At 37.2% G+C, this 14,611-nt stretch overlaps 1 protein-coding gene across 2 annotated transcripts in view; it reads left to right on the top strand.

The window, feature by feature from the left end:
• Window positions 1–5,691, top strand: part of NOX4 (NADPH oxidase 4) — a 149,381-nt gene extending 143,690 nt beyond the window's left edge. For both annotated transcript variants that reach the window (XM_004271881.3, XM_033431916.1), the window contains one exon: window positions 3,547–5,691. In XM_004271881.3, coding sequence (XP_004271929.1) covers window positions 3,547–3,667 — 121 coding nt within the window. In that variant the 3' untranslated portion in view covers window positions 3,668–5,691. The remainder of the gene's footprint in view (window positions 1–3,546) is intronic.
• The last annotated feature ends 8,920 nt before the right edge of the window (window positions 5,692–14,611 follow it).

Below are 14,611 nucleotides of genomic sequence, written 5' to 3'. Positions count from 1 at the left end.
CATGTGCGTCTCTAGTGTCTCTTTAATTTCCTCCTCTTAAAAAGACACTAGTCAGATTGCAATAGGGTCCACCCTAACAACATCAGTCTATCTTAATTACATCTTTAAAGGCCCTATATCCAAATACAGCCACATTCTGGGATACTGAGAGTTAGAGTTTCAACCTATGAATTTGGGGAAGGGGACAAAATTTAACCCATAACACTTCTAGTTATAGTTCATAATTTCTTGCTATACACATTCCTGATAATTTTTTATTAAATGCTATACACTTTGAAGTTTAGACATCAAACTCTAAATTTTTATTTATTCTTTTCAATATTGTTGGAATTGTTTTTGGCATACAGTTCTGTTACTTGGGTTCAGTTTGATCTTTCTTCTTTTTTAATTTATTTATTTTATTATTTATTTTGGCTGCATTGTGTCTTCGTTGATGCACGCGGGCTTTCTCTAGTTGTGGTGAGTGGGGGCTACTCTTCGTTGCGGTGTGCAGGCTTCTTGTTGCAGTGGCTTCTCTTGTTGTGGAGCTCGGGCTCTAGGCACACAGGCTTCAGTAGTTGTGGCATGCGGGTTCAGTAGTTGTGGCTTGCGGGCTCTAGAGCGCAGGCTCAGTAGTTGTGGTGCACGGGCTTAGTTGCTCTGCAGCATGTGGGATCTTCCCAGACCAAGGCTCAAACCCGTGTCCCCTGCATTGGCAGATGGATTCTTAACCACTGCACTACCAGGGAAGTCCGTCAGTTTGATCTTTTCAAGGCTTGCTTTTATTAAGCTTTGTTAGTATGAGTCCAGAGCAGCCTCCAACCCGGGCTAATTTTACCAACATCCTCCCTACCCTTTGCAAACAAGGTAATAACTTTAGTACACTATCCATTGCCAATGTATTATATTTAGAGCTTTCCATTTGGGCTTGTGGGAATATGAATTGTTGACAGCCTTGCGTAAACTCAGAGTTGTTTGACCTACTGCTCCTTGGTAGTTCTCTACCCAGTTTCACATGGTTTCCTCTCACATATGAGGAGATTAGTACTGAGCCAAAGACTTGAGGATACTCCTCTGCAGATCTCCAGAGCTTCTTTCTTTTGATATCAAGTTCTAGCTGCTTTGGCCTTCGAACTCCATTCTTTTTCTCTTTAACTCAGTAAGACCACCAGTCTCTGCATGAGTTTCCCTCTTCTGTGCTACAGCTTCTAAATTGCCTTCAGGTCACAAGAAGAGATAGCTGTCGGGCTCACCTTGTTTTTTCTTTTTTTCTCAGGGATGACAGTTCAGTGCTGCCTGTTGTCCAGTATCTGAAAATAATTGTTTCACATGTTATCTGTTTTGTCCTATTTTTTTAATTCAAGAGGGTAAATCTAGCCCCTATTTCTCCATCATGGCTGCAAGTAAAAGTTTATTTTGTAGTTCTTTGTTTCAGTTTTCAAGGTGAAAATTTTAATAAAACTTTTTTTCAGTATTTATTATAAATTTTGGTACCCATTTAAATGGATTCACTGTCTTTTTTCAGCAACAATTATTCTCAGATAATGAATACATACTGGATTTGTCCAAGATATGATAAGAATTGTCAATCATTTTTTTTTTTAACATCTTTATTGGGGTATAATTGCTTTACAATGGTGTGTTAGTTTCTGCTTTATAACAAAGTGAATCAGTCATACATAAACATATGTTCCCATATGTCTTCCCTCTTGCGTCTCCCTCCCTCCCACACTCCCTATCCCACCCCTCCAGGCTGTCACAAAGCAGCGAGCCAATATCCCTGTGCCATGCGGCTGCTTCCCACTAGCTATCTACCTTACTACGTTTGTTAGTGTGTATATGCCCATGACTCTATCTCGCCCTGTCACAGCTCACCCTTCCCCCTCCCCATAACCTCAAGTCCGTTCTCTAGGAGGTCTGCGTCTTTATTCCTGCTTTACCCCTAGGTTCTTCATGACATTTTTTTTCTTAAATTCCATATATATGTGTTAGCATACGGTATTTGTCTTTTTCTTTCTGACTTACTTCACTCTGTATGACAGACTCTAGGTCTATCCACCTCATTACAAATAGCTCAATTTTGTTTATTTTTATGGCTGAGTAATATTCCATTGTATATATGTGCCACATCTTCTTTATCCATTCATCCGATGATGGGCACTTAGGTTGTTTCCATCTCTGGGCTATTGTAAATAGAGCTGCAATGAACATTTTGGTACATGACTCTTTTTGAATTTTGGTTTTCTCAGGGTATATGCCCAGTAGTGGGATTGCTGGGTCATATGGTAGTTCTATTTGTAGTTTTTTAAGGAACCTCCATACTGTTCTCCATAGTGGCTGAACCAATTCACATTCCCACCAGCAGTGCAAGAGGGTTCCCTTTTCTCCACACCCTCTCCAGCATTTATTGTTTCTAGATTTTTTGATGATGGCCATTCTGACTGGTGTGAGATGATATCTGATTGTAGTTTTGATTTGCATTTCTCTAATGATTAATGATGTTGAGCATTCTTTCATGTGTTTGTTGGCAGTCTGTATATCTTCTTTGGAGAAATGTCTATTTAGGTCTTCTGCCCATTTTTGGATTGGGTTGTTTGTTTTCTTGTTATTGAGCTGCATGAGCTGCTTGTAAATTTTGGAGATTAATCCTTTGTCGGTTGCTTCATTTGCAAATATTTTCTCCCATTCTGAGGGTTGTCTTTTGGTCTTGTTTATGGTTTCCTTTGCTGTGCAAAAGCTTTGAAGTTTCATTAGGTCCCATTTGTTTATTAGAATTGTCAATCATTTTGATATCATAGGAAGAATTCAATGCAAATCAACAAACTTTGCAGGAAATCAATGTGAAATAGTAATCATTTTGTGGGATTTATTTATTCTATTTGTTAGCGATATGTATAATTTATCTACCAAAATTTTAAGTTAGCAAATATAGCAAATAATAAAACCTGCTTGGTATTTGTTACAATTATTGTGGCACATAAATAAAAAAGAAAATGTATCCAGATTAGTAGGCTTTTTGTTATAATGTAGAGATAAATTAGTCATTTAAAATTATCCTTTCAAATTGGTAATAGCTTTCCTTTCTTTACGCTTATTCACCACTTCCCATGAAAATCCATGGGATCTTTAGGGAGAAAAATGTCTGTAAAACATTTAGCATGAGAAGAACTGATATGATCCAGGGTGGATAGAAATCTATTCATATGTCAAATGTGGAGCAGTTGACAGCTATCAGTTGCAGCTCTTGACTTCGTTTCTGCCCTCATCAATGACATGCAGACTGCTCACTCTGTCTGATAAACAAATATGTGCTCATAGCTATATCCTTTGAATGATCTTGATCTCTGGCATGAAAAGCATATCTTCCCGGTGGTCACTTATATTTGGTAATAATTGGAAAATTATTTGTATGCAAAAAAAAATTGGAAAATTATTTGTATGCAAAGCAGCAAGAAATTAACTTTGTTAACTTTGTTAACACCTTAAACATGCTACTAAAAGATACTTCTTGTCATGTTCTGCCTAATTTTCCACGTGATTTTCCATTTCCTCCCTTTGTCTTTCCAGGAAAACAGTTGGTGTTTTTTGCTGTGGACCTAATTCAATTTCTAAGACTCTTCATAAACTGAGTAATCAAAACAATTCATATGGGACAAGATTTGAATACAATAAAGAATCTTTCAGCTGAAAACCTTTGAGATGAACAAGGACTCTAAAGAAGGAATGAGTGCAATTTCTAAGACTTTGAAATGCAGCTGGATCAAACAACTGTGTCATGCCAAAGAGTAGCAAGGTTTTCTTATTTATGATTTAAAATGGAAATGCAGAGAATGTGGCAAGATGACAGGTCACATTCCATGTTTAATCTGGAAACCAAAGAGGCCCTGAAGAATATTTGATGTGATTATTCACTTTTCACTGCTCAAATTAAAAGAAAACTATTAGATGCACACTGTTGATTTTTATGGCAGATTCAAGAACTCCCTAGTAAGGTGTTGCTCACTGAGAGGCTGATAGCTTTGGTCCTCTTTAAATTGTTTTTGGTTGAACAAATGCAAGATTGAACAAAATTAAAAATTCATTGAAACTCAGATTACATTTTCTACGTGAGTATAAACAGAGAAGCTTTGATTTAGAAAAGCTCCAGGTAAATATACTAGAAGTCTGAAAATACAGCACAGGACGCCATTGATACGGGTACTTTGTGTCAGTATCTAATCTTGCTTACTACTGATGCTAATACCTCTACTTATGTTCAATGAACCTTTTGCAGATGTAGATATAATACCTATTTTTATATTTTTCTTTCTTCTTTGTTCCTTAGTCTAGGGAAATCTGCCCTCCCTTGGCACGTGTTAGACACAATGATTTAATCGGTCCTTTCTATCCCCAATTTATTTAATCTATTACTATTGCATTTTAATGAGGAAAATATCGTTACTATAAATTATAAAGGGACATATAGACTAATAACTTTTTTCCTTTTTCAGCATTTTGGCCTCTATTATTTTTATTTACTTTTTCTCCCAATGCAGTTTATCATAGCCTCTTAAAGGGCTTTGTTTAGTTTGCACTTTGAAGACCAAAGGGTGTTATGTCTGCCAAGGTCACTGAGCTATAATTTCTCTCTCTTTTGTCGCACATTGGTTTATGCTGGAGACATTGAAAGTGTAGTCACAACCCTGAATAGGAAACCTATATTTTACTCTTTATACAGGAGGGAATGCTTTATTTGCTTATTGAAATTTAAGTGCAGAATCAAGAATATTATTGTTGCACTGTCTGGTATTCTGAGTCCTGATAAAGAATTACCGAGTTTAAAGTCACTGTTAGGACTGTGCTGTGTGATCCTATCAGTTTATGCTCCCCGGCCATTATATTCTCGGCTCAGAGAATATAATTCACTACCTTAAAAATTAAGGCATTTTTACAATTTAGTGATTTTCTTTTGCAGACATCTATCAATTGCAACCAAATATAGCACATTGCTGAAATCAGCAGTGTAGCTTGTCGTGCCTTTGTTAAAATTTTGCATGGTATAACATAACGTGATAGATGCTACTGTCATCTTTTAGCTCTGATTCACCAGTAGCAATCAAGCATGTTAAACCATCTAGCATTAAATGCCCATGAACATATTACTTACAGCTCTTTCTTCCTCTCCTTGGAACTCTTTCTTCTCCTTCTCCGGAAGGAAAGTGAGTCAGAAAAAGATATGGGAAATGTGCAATGTTCCTGCAGATTTAGCTCTGAAGGCATATTTAATAACCAGTACATCGTGGCAACACTTTCTAAAATAAAAATAATTTTCATAAAAACACATAACAGGAAAAACTGGTAAAAAGAAACTTGAGTTAGTACAGGCTTGATAGGCAACACTCTTTACTAATTATAATTTATTTATGTGATTATATTAATACACCTCATTTTAGTAAAACTGGTGGAAAAGTTTTCAAGAAGAATGATCTTTCCAAGTAGGTCTGCTATACTAGATGAGCTTCTTGGCCTATTTTAAATTCTAGCGGATGTTCCAACGTTGAGTGTTAAACATAGGTAATTTTTGCTTCTGTAAGTAGGAATGAAACGAAGACTTCGTCATGCATGTACAAGAGAGCTTTGTTTTGTTTTGAGGGATTCTTTCTCTGGGGCTAATTCTTGTCGGAGCAATCTTAAAACAGTAATTTTAATGGCAATAAATGTTAAAATTGAAAAGGTATCCTTGAAATCTCTATAAGCTGACTTTACATTTGCAACAAATAAAGCAGGCAGAGTTTCTTCACAAGATGACACAAGTTTAAGAAACATAATTTATTTGAGTGTGCACTAGCATGAGTGGCCTTAAGGATCTCAGTTCTGGGGCTGTCAGTGACACTGGCTAGTGGTGGAACTGTGGCAATTGCTCCTCACTCTGGGATGAAGACTTCTCTTTTGGACTAGGTCAGTAGTTAGCAGTCTTTTTAGTAATGTATATTTTTGAGAACCTGATTAAAATGAATACTATGACACACCTACAAAGTATTACATATAATTTTGGGGGGCCCACAATCTCCAAAAGCAAGGATTCCTTTTTAAGAAACTCTGAACAAATAATCATCATTATCGGTGCTTTTTTTTTTTATCCTATGCCTTTCTTTTCTCTGATGTTTTGGATGAAACTATCCTTTTTTTATAGGATTATACTAAGACATGAACTATATGGACAAAGGAAAGGAAATTCTCTTTATATGCCCCCAAAACAAAGAATCCAATGGAATCTTCCATGCAGTTTTTAATCTTTTTTGGATCTCCTGTTTTATGTAAGGGAATGCTGTGGTTTTCACATATCAATAATAATACTAAACTCAGATTCACATACACACACACCCCAGACATACATTTAGGGCCTGTTTTCTGGAGTTGTTGGGTTTTTTTTTTTTACTTTTTTTTGGTTTTTTTAAATTCAAGTTAAAAGTAAAATGGCTGATAGTATTTTTTATTTAGTGACTTTAAATGCCAGTAGGGTGATTGTGATAGTGCAAGCACTTAAAACAAAAAAATAAAAGCAGTGGGGCTTCCCTGGTGGCGCAGTGGTTGAGAGTCCGCCTGCCGATGCAGGGGACACGGGTTCGTGCCCCGGTCCGGGAAGATCCCACATGCCGCGGAGCAGCTGGGCCCGTGAGCCATGGCCGCTGAGTCTGCGCGTCCGGAGCCTGTGCTCCGCAACGGGAGGGGCCACAACAGTGAGAGGCCCGTGTACAGCAAAAAAATAAATAAAAAATAAAAAATAAATAAAAGCAATGTAGACAAAGCATAGGCTGAATTGACTTCATCCATATGTCCATGTTACTTGTAACCCCCCAAATCAGTGTTTACTTGGAGCATTCACAGCAGGTAATGGATTTAAATTATAAGTCATTGTTAAAGAGGCTTGCTAGAAGTAAGCGGGCCATGGTTGTCATCAATAGATAATGTTGGTGCTAAAGAATGTTCCTTATATTAAGGAGAAAAAATTTTAAGTAAAAAAAAATTTGTTTCTTTTTTCCTTAAGGATGGTAAACTCAGCTGAACAGTGATTTTTCTAAACAAACCGTGAGACACATTTTAAAGTGCTACTCATGATAAACAGATTCTTTTTCTTGTGCTGTCCAGGATACTTTCATATCTGGTTATATTATAGAAACATAAAATGCTGAAGTTAGGAGTACTCTTATTTTGCAGTTGAGGAATCTGAGACCCAAATGGAGATGGAAGCTTGCTTCAAGTCATCCACTGAGTTTGTCACAGGGTGGAAACTGGAGTCCAGCTTTTCTAATCTCTGCTACTGAAAAGGACTTTCCCCCTCCCTGTGACATAAACATCTATAAGTCACAGCTGTTAGTTTGAACCTCCTATAAACTCTATTTAGTGCTATGTGGAAAATAAAGTATGAGTGTTAATTCCAGATTCAGATACAGAAAATAAGTCTTTTTCCCTATATATCTTCTGATTATAATTTGTTAGTCTTATATGTTTTGCATATTAGAACCTATTTCTAGATAATCACTTTTAAAATATGACAATTGTGATAAAGGGATTATATTCTCCAGAAGTCTGTAGTGGAGAAATATGTAATAGTATAGTTTCTAGGAAATGCTAATATTGTAATTTTAAATTGATTGATAGATAGAAGTCATAACCTCACCAGCTTTCTAACCACCCAGGGAAATGTTGATATTAAAACAAATGACTGTTGTTCGCTATTCACGTGACCATAACATGCTTCTTGTTCAGGAGAAGAAAGTCAACTTTTTGTAAACTCTTGAGACAAGAAATAAATGAAATCAAGCATAATGAGATCGACATTTACTTCAGCTACCACAGAACAATGAGAACTCGCCACTTCCTTCTGTCTAAATCGCCCCTCCATTACCCCAACTTCTTTATTTCATTCTGTAGTATTCTCAAAGGACAGAGTTGCAAAAGCTAGCTAGATGAGGTTCTGCAAAGAAAAGAAGCAGACTTCCAATACTTAGCAAAGAAAGGTCCATTAAGGGAAAAGAGAAAAAAGGCTGTGTGAATCACTTAAAATTAGCAGAGTTAAGCAAAGTTGTTTTAGAACACACACCAGTAATTCCTTTGAAGCAGATACACAGAATTTTTATTTTCTCCTATACAAAAGTTTGATATTCTTGCTTATAGAATCTGAAAATAGATTTTTTTTATTGTATTTTACACTGTTGCAAAATCCCCAATAATGTTAATGCGGTATCTTAATACTGAAATTTAAGAATCGGTAAGGGCAGGAAATGCCTCATAGGAGCAAAACTAGGAGGGAAAACAAGGGAGTCAGAGAAAGAGAAATTGTTTAACAGATCAGGACACGATTATGCTTTTTTCCATAACGTAGATGCTCAAATGTGGGCAAAACTAGCTATTACTCTGGTTTGGGAAAATGTCAAGAATGTAGTGTTTGTTTTTAGGAATCCTTTCACATTTTCATTGCTACTAGAATTTTAGCAGAAGCTTTACTTTTGATCAGAATTATATTTGGCTTCTATAAGAATTAGAGTTTGATGAGCTACTAGTGGACCTGGAGACAACCCCAATATTTAGGTGAAAACCAATACCACATAAATGCTCTAGTATATGAGGCAATAAAGAAGCGGAGGCTGCCATGCACTGCTGCCGCTACATACACTGCACATTGATGTTCTGTCATTGCAAGGTCATATTTCTCAGCAATTATCCTTCCACACAGGGAATGAAATCTTCCTAACAACGCAGACGCTGAGAAAGATATTCTCTGTGCTGTAGCATAACAGTGTATCTGTTCAGCTATATCAGCAGATTCATCTGAACCTAGTTATCATTTTAGGATGACTATATAATTCATTTTACTGGTGAGAAATATCCACAAGGCATAAAATGGGAGCCTTGCTTGCTCCACTGGCTAGGGAGAAAGCAGTTAAATCTTCCAGGGTATCCTCTCCAGCTGAGCCTTAAGGAATGCAAAATACCTTACCACACATGTGTTGGAATGTGACCTGGGTTGCACTCCATTCTCCATGATTAGATGTGCTACACAGTTTATTCTAGAAACTCCCAGGGACTATCCAGGTCAGGAAAATACCAGCTCTTGAGTCAGCTTGGCGTCTTTAATCACATAACTGGGTACCCACTAGGTACAATTACATCCGTATTTAAAGATGGCGATTATCTGCTTGCCAAATGGCGTTAGCAGGAAACTGTCTATGTGTTCTTCTCTTTTCATGAAAATTTAATTTAAATTCAGAGTTGGGAAACATAGAAAGCACTTTAAAAAGTGGAAATGATTGGCGGCAGTTCTTCCCGAGAGTGTGCCAGTTTCATCATTTTATTTATTCAGCTACCTCCAATGTGTGGAGTGAACAGGATCCTGGGTTAGAAATCAGAAGACTTGTAGCCTTTACCCCTGGAAAGTATTAGACCATGTGCATAAAAATAGGAATAGGAATAATATTTACCTCTGCTAAACTTACAGGGATGCAGTAGGGCAAGAATGTGGGAGAGAGGAGGAAAGGGTGATGAAGAAGGATACACTTCCTGAGCAAACCTTTCTTAATAGGTTTTTTGATAGCACAGTCAAAATAAAACACTGCTCCAAGAGAGTGAAAACACAGGCTTTTCTGAGTCACACTCCATTGTAACTGAAAGAATTAGTATTTGTATTTTCAGGGCAAGTAAAGAAGTACTCACAAGCAAACTGGCACCGCTATCTCCCTTGGTTCTTCTGACATTTCCATAAACAAAGTCACCTGTCTGTCCAGTACAACTGCCCTCTGAATTCCTCTTGACTATTTTTGGTCAGGCCCAATGTGGCTGGAGATAGCTGTATTGATCTATGACAGTTGAGCTAGCAATTGCTGGAGGGTGTTGTAAGTTACTTGCTTATTTAAGGTTTGATGGAGAGAAAAGCAGGTGTTTTTGAGACCTCCTACTGGATTAAAACCAAGGCCTTTATCTTAGAACTAGAAATAATTCTAAAAAAGAAAAAAGCACTGCATCATAGCTATTTTTTCCTAGATGGAAATAAATTAAATTTATCTTTTTCTTACTCTTAACAAAGATACTTTGTATCATATATTTTCATCAAAGCTTACACTATTTTATAGATATTTGTATTTAAATTATGAATGTGCATGTGTATGTGAGAGAGAATATTTTTATGATGGATTGAAGGAAAATCGCCTATATGAAAATTACATTCTGCAATGATGTGTAATGATACTTTCCATCTTTCATCAATAAGCATTCAATGGTGGCAGGTTCACAATTGGAGGATGCATAGCCCACTCATCACAATATGAGACACTCAGCATTCTAGGTGTGGCATTTTATTCTTGTTGGGCTAAATGGAAGTGTGAGTTTACGCGGTGCTGGGGAAGAAGCACTAACTCAGATTCAATATTTGTAAAGAATTGGAAAAAATACACTTACTTTTATATGTAATTGTATTGTTGTAAAGTTATGGTACGTTTGCAGAAAAACCTTCATTGTTTTGCTAAACAAATAAAGGTTGGATAAATATTCTTAAAATTCCTTTCATTGTAAACTAATTGCTCACCTTTGGCAGTAATAATCAAGAATTTTCCAGGATTTTGAGTGTGTTAGTATTGTTTTCATCCTAATGAAAGACCAAATGATCACACTAGTCTTACTTGTGAAGATATTAAACAAGTAATATTTAAGAAATGTTGCTTTGAAAAATTTTGAACGTGGTGTAGTAACAAGCTTGTCAACACTATTGTAACTTTCAGTTCAGCAGGATGTATAATTGGGAATTATGGAATTCTAATCTCTAAATTTACTATGCTGGGTTTGGGATTTGGATTTTATCTTTGGTTTCTTTGTTTTTTGGTATTATTCTCAAATCTCATAATTGTGCTTATCAAAACAGTGAAATATTTATACAATTTTAAGATGTCAAAACTATACATATTTCTCTTCATAAAAATTAATAAAATATAATATGTACATTATGAATTCTAAATGTTGAGTTTTCATAGTTGATCATTGCGGATTTCTATTTTACCTAAACATTGACTATACTGTAAATATTTACACCTATATAGAAACTTCTGCTTAAAGGATTTTGTTTATTTTTTCCAATATATCACCATCTCCCGTTTTTGAAATTTGTGCATTACACAAAATAAAGAATAATAACTCACAGGTATGTCTGACATTTACATAGGTGTAATATGAGCAGTTTGCTCTGTCTTCTTTTTTACACCTGTGTTCCAGTACCACCTGAAAACTAGCTGTGTGACTTCCCCATCAGAAAAATGCACACCAGAATTTTCTCTAAGATTTATTCCATTTTGTGTTTCTGTGTTGGCTGTGAACACAGAATTTATTCCATTTTAGAGTGGACAGAATGAGTAAAAATGCTTCAGTATACACAATCATGGTCACATTTAGATCCTAAGGTATGCATAATTGGAAAAACTTCTTGCATCAGCAGGATGAAAAGATATTTCCTTCGGAGTAAAAGACATTATGCTATCTGCATCTCTAAATGTATGCTCGATATTAAATTATTTTTCATTGTCTTCTTCTTTTTTTTTTTTTTTTTTTTTGCGGTACGCGGGCCTCTCACTGCTGTGGCCCCTCCCGTCGCGGAGCACAGTCTCCGGACGTGCAGGCTCAGCGGCCATGGCTCACGGGCGCAGCCGCTCCACGGCATGTGGGATCTTCCCGGACCGGGGCATGAACCCGTGTCCCCTGCATCAGCAGGCGGACTCTCAACCACTGCGCCACCAGGGAAGCCCCATTGTCTTCTTTAATCTAAAAGTCATTCATGGATCACATAGGATGCCACAGTGCTCTAATTTATAGAGCTTTTAGGAGTGGTGACTTGTTTGTAGGGTTTAAGCAGGTTACTTCACTACGTGGTACTGCATTTTTCTCTCAGTCAATTCCTACCACGTTACAATCCTTCAAGTGATTTATTTTCAGGGAATCTGCTTTCCTGAGGTGGTGTCTTGCCTCCTGTATTTCACCAAGCTGTCATGCGTACTGTAATGGGCATTCCAATAGGTCAAGTTCAAATGCATTTAAAAAGCAAAATTAGCAGTTATGTGCTTGCATTCCCCATGTGCATTATTTGCTTTGTGTCACAATGGGGTCACGAGTGCATGTTTTAATAGCATTAGTGTTGTAAAATTACTCATCAGCAGTGGCCAGTGGGGAAAGAACACAAAAGATAATTGGGAAAAAATATTTTGGGGTATGTGCAAATCAAAGAGACTTTGATGCAAACCTCAATTCTGAAGATTAAAAGTTCCTCTAAAATGCCTTCCCTTATTCATATTGATTACCTTGTTGTCAGGAATGTGCTTGCCAGAGCTCAAAAATATGAAAATGTGTGACAGTAAAAGTTTCTCATCGGACTTTTTATTAGGCAATGAAATATATAAGAAATCTTTTTAAGTGGCTTGTGTTGCAGAGGCCCTGTTTGCAGCTTGGTGATAAATATGTCATCAACCGGGAGATATAAGCAAATATCCAAACCTGGTTTTGCATTTCACATATGGACCCTAAGGTATTATGTAAAACATAATTTTTGACTTAGAGTGACTGTAAATTGTGACAGATTTCCAAGTTACCTTTTATGCATTTTGACAGCGTGATTTCTGAAATTAAATTCCAGGTTTGTTCTGACAAAAGACTTTGGTGGGAGGTTTTGTTTAGTAAACAAATTGAGACTTCAAGTTTTTAGAATAGCTCTCCATTTGCCTTGGGTTTCCTTTATGGTGGTGGTGAGAAATGGTTAATTATTTATTTAAATCTCTAGGAGGATACTTGGGGAAAAATACATTTGGTCTCCCAAAGTAGATGGAAATAATATGTCTAGTAATGTGCTACAACTGTGTAGGCTCTGTTAAGCTTTGTCTTTGGAGTAGTTGCCTGTACCCTTTAACCCTTATCTGTTAGTAACAGGAAGTGTGTCCCAAATTAGATTAGCTGGCAGACGAGCCATGGGAGCCACAGCCATACTCCGAAGTTGTACTGTGACTACAATTTCTCTCCTCAGTTGTTCAATATAATTCGTTTCCTCACCTGTTTCCTTTTTTAAAATTTATTTATTTTATTTATTTATTTTTGACTGTGCCTCACAGCATGTGGGATCTTAGTTCACCAACCAGGGATCGAACCTGTACCCCCTGCAATGGAAGCCCAGAGTCTTAACCACTGGACCATGAGGGAAGTCCCTCACCTGTTTCCTTGAACTCAGCTTTAACCTGGAACATGTATCAGGAATCCTGTATATATATTTTTTCCTGTTGATTCCTTAGCTCAGCTATAGACCAGAGAACCTTGAGGTCCTGTGCTATACTCAGCATAGCCTATTTGTGTGGGTCCTTAGATGAACCCAGACTCTGCTTGTCTGTTTCCCACTCAGCTCCTGAATTAATTTATTATCCTTGGTTCCGAGGTTTCCTTTGCCTCAGGGCTTAGGCAAATCATCCATGCACTGGCTCTGTTCGGTCACAGCCCTTCTGTGCCCTTGGTTGTTGTAGCTGCCCATCACATATCAATGTACTAAAGAAACAGGAGGCTTTATGGCAGGCTTTTTGGTAGTTAAATTACGGAAGTGATGCTTGCAGGTACAATTGAGTCCTGTTTTTTTTCTGGTAGTTCTGTTCTATGAAGACCACACACACACACACACACACACACACACACACACACACACTGAATTAGTGAATATTGAACCATTGCTCCCAATTAGGTTCTTGTGAGCCTCTGATCACAATATTTTTATCAAACAATCAATACATCACCTTGTTTATGTGTATTTCTGATTGAAGACACCTTATTTAATAGATATGGTTGATTCGTTAATGTTGAATTCACAGCCAACACCACTATAACTCATGCCTGAATGAAGCTTGTCTAACACATGTATATTCTCCAGAAGGTACATCATGGGTAGAGTGTGAAATCTTTATTGGCCAGCATTTATTAATAGTAGATATGGTTATTATGTGTAAAAAAATGTGCCACACACTTGTGTTCAGAAAATGTTAGACTACCAGGCCTGAGACTGTTATTTCTCTTAGGAAGTCCTTCTTGCAGTATTGGCCATCTGGGAACATAGATTCAGGAGCATTCCCACCACACTAACAGCTAAGAGTGGCTCAGTGTACCTAAACTTTTGTGCAAACAATGAGGTTTATACTGAACACCTGCTTTCCTTCTGAGAGTCTGGAATTTTGATGAGTGCTAGGCAGAGGGTGTCTATATGATCAACCCCCAATAAAACCTTGGACACCAAGTCTCTAGTGAGCTTCCTTGGTTCATAACATTTCCCAAAGTTTGTCACAACTTATTGCTGGAGGAATTATGTATGTCTTATATGATTCTGCTGGGAGAAAGTTCTTGGAAGCTTGTGCCTGGTTTCCTCTGGACTTCACCCCACACACCTTTTCCCTTTGCTGATTTTGCTTTGTATCCTTTTGATATAATAAATCTTAGCTGTGAGTACAGTTTTATGCTGAGTCTTGTGAGTCCTCCATAAGAATCACCAAACCTAAGTCATACTGGGCTCCCCTGACACAATCTGCATGACTTTTAGTACAGTTGGCCCTCTATCCACAGGTTTTGCATCTGAGGATTCAACCAAGGTTGA

The sequence above is a fragment of the Orcinus orca genome, chromosome 8 (assembly GCF_937001465.1).
Source record: "Orcinus orca chromosome 8, mOrcOrc1.1, whole genome shotgun sequence".
Classification (NCBI taxonomy): Eukaryota; Metazoa; Chordata; class Mammalia; order Artiodactyla; family Delphinidae; genus Orcinus; species Orcinus orca.
This window is presented reverse-complemented; position numbering and strand designations above follow the sequence as displayed.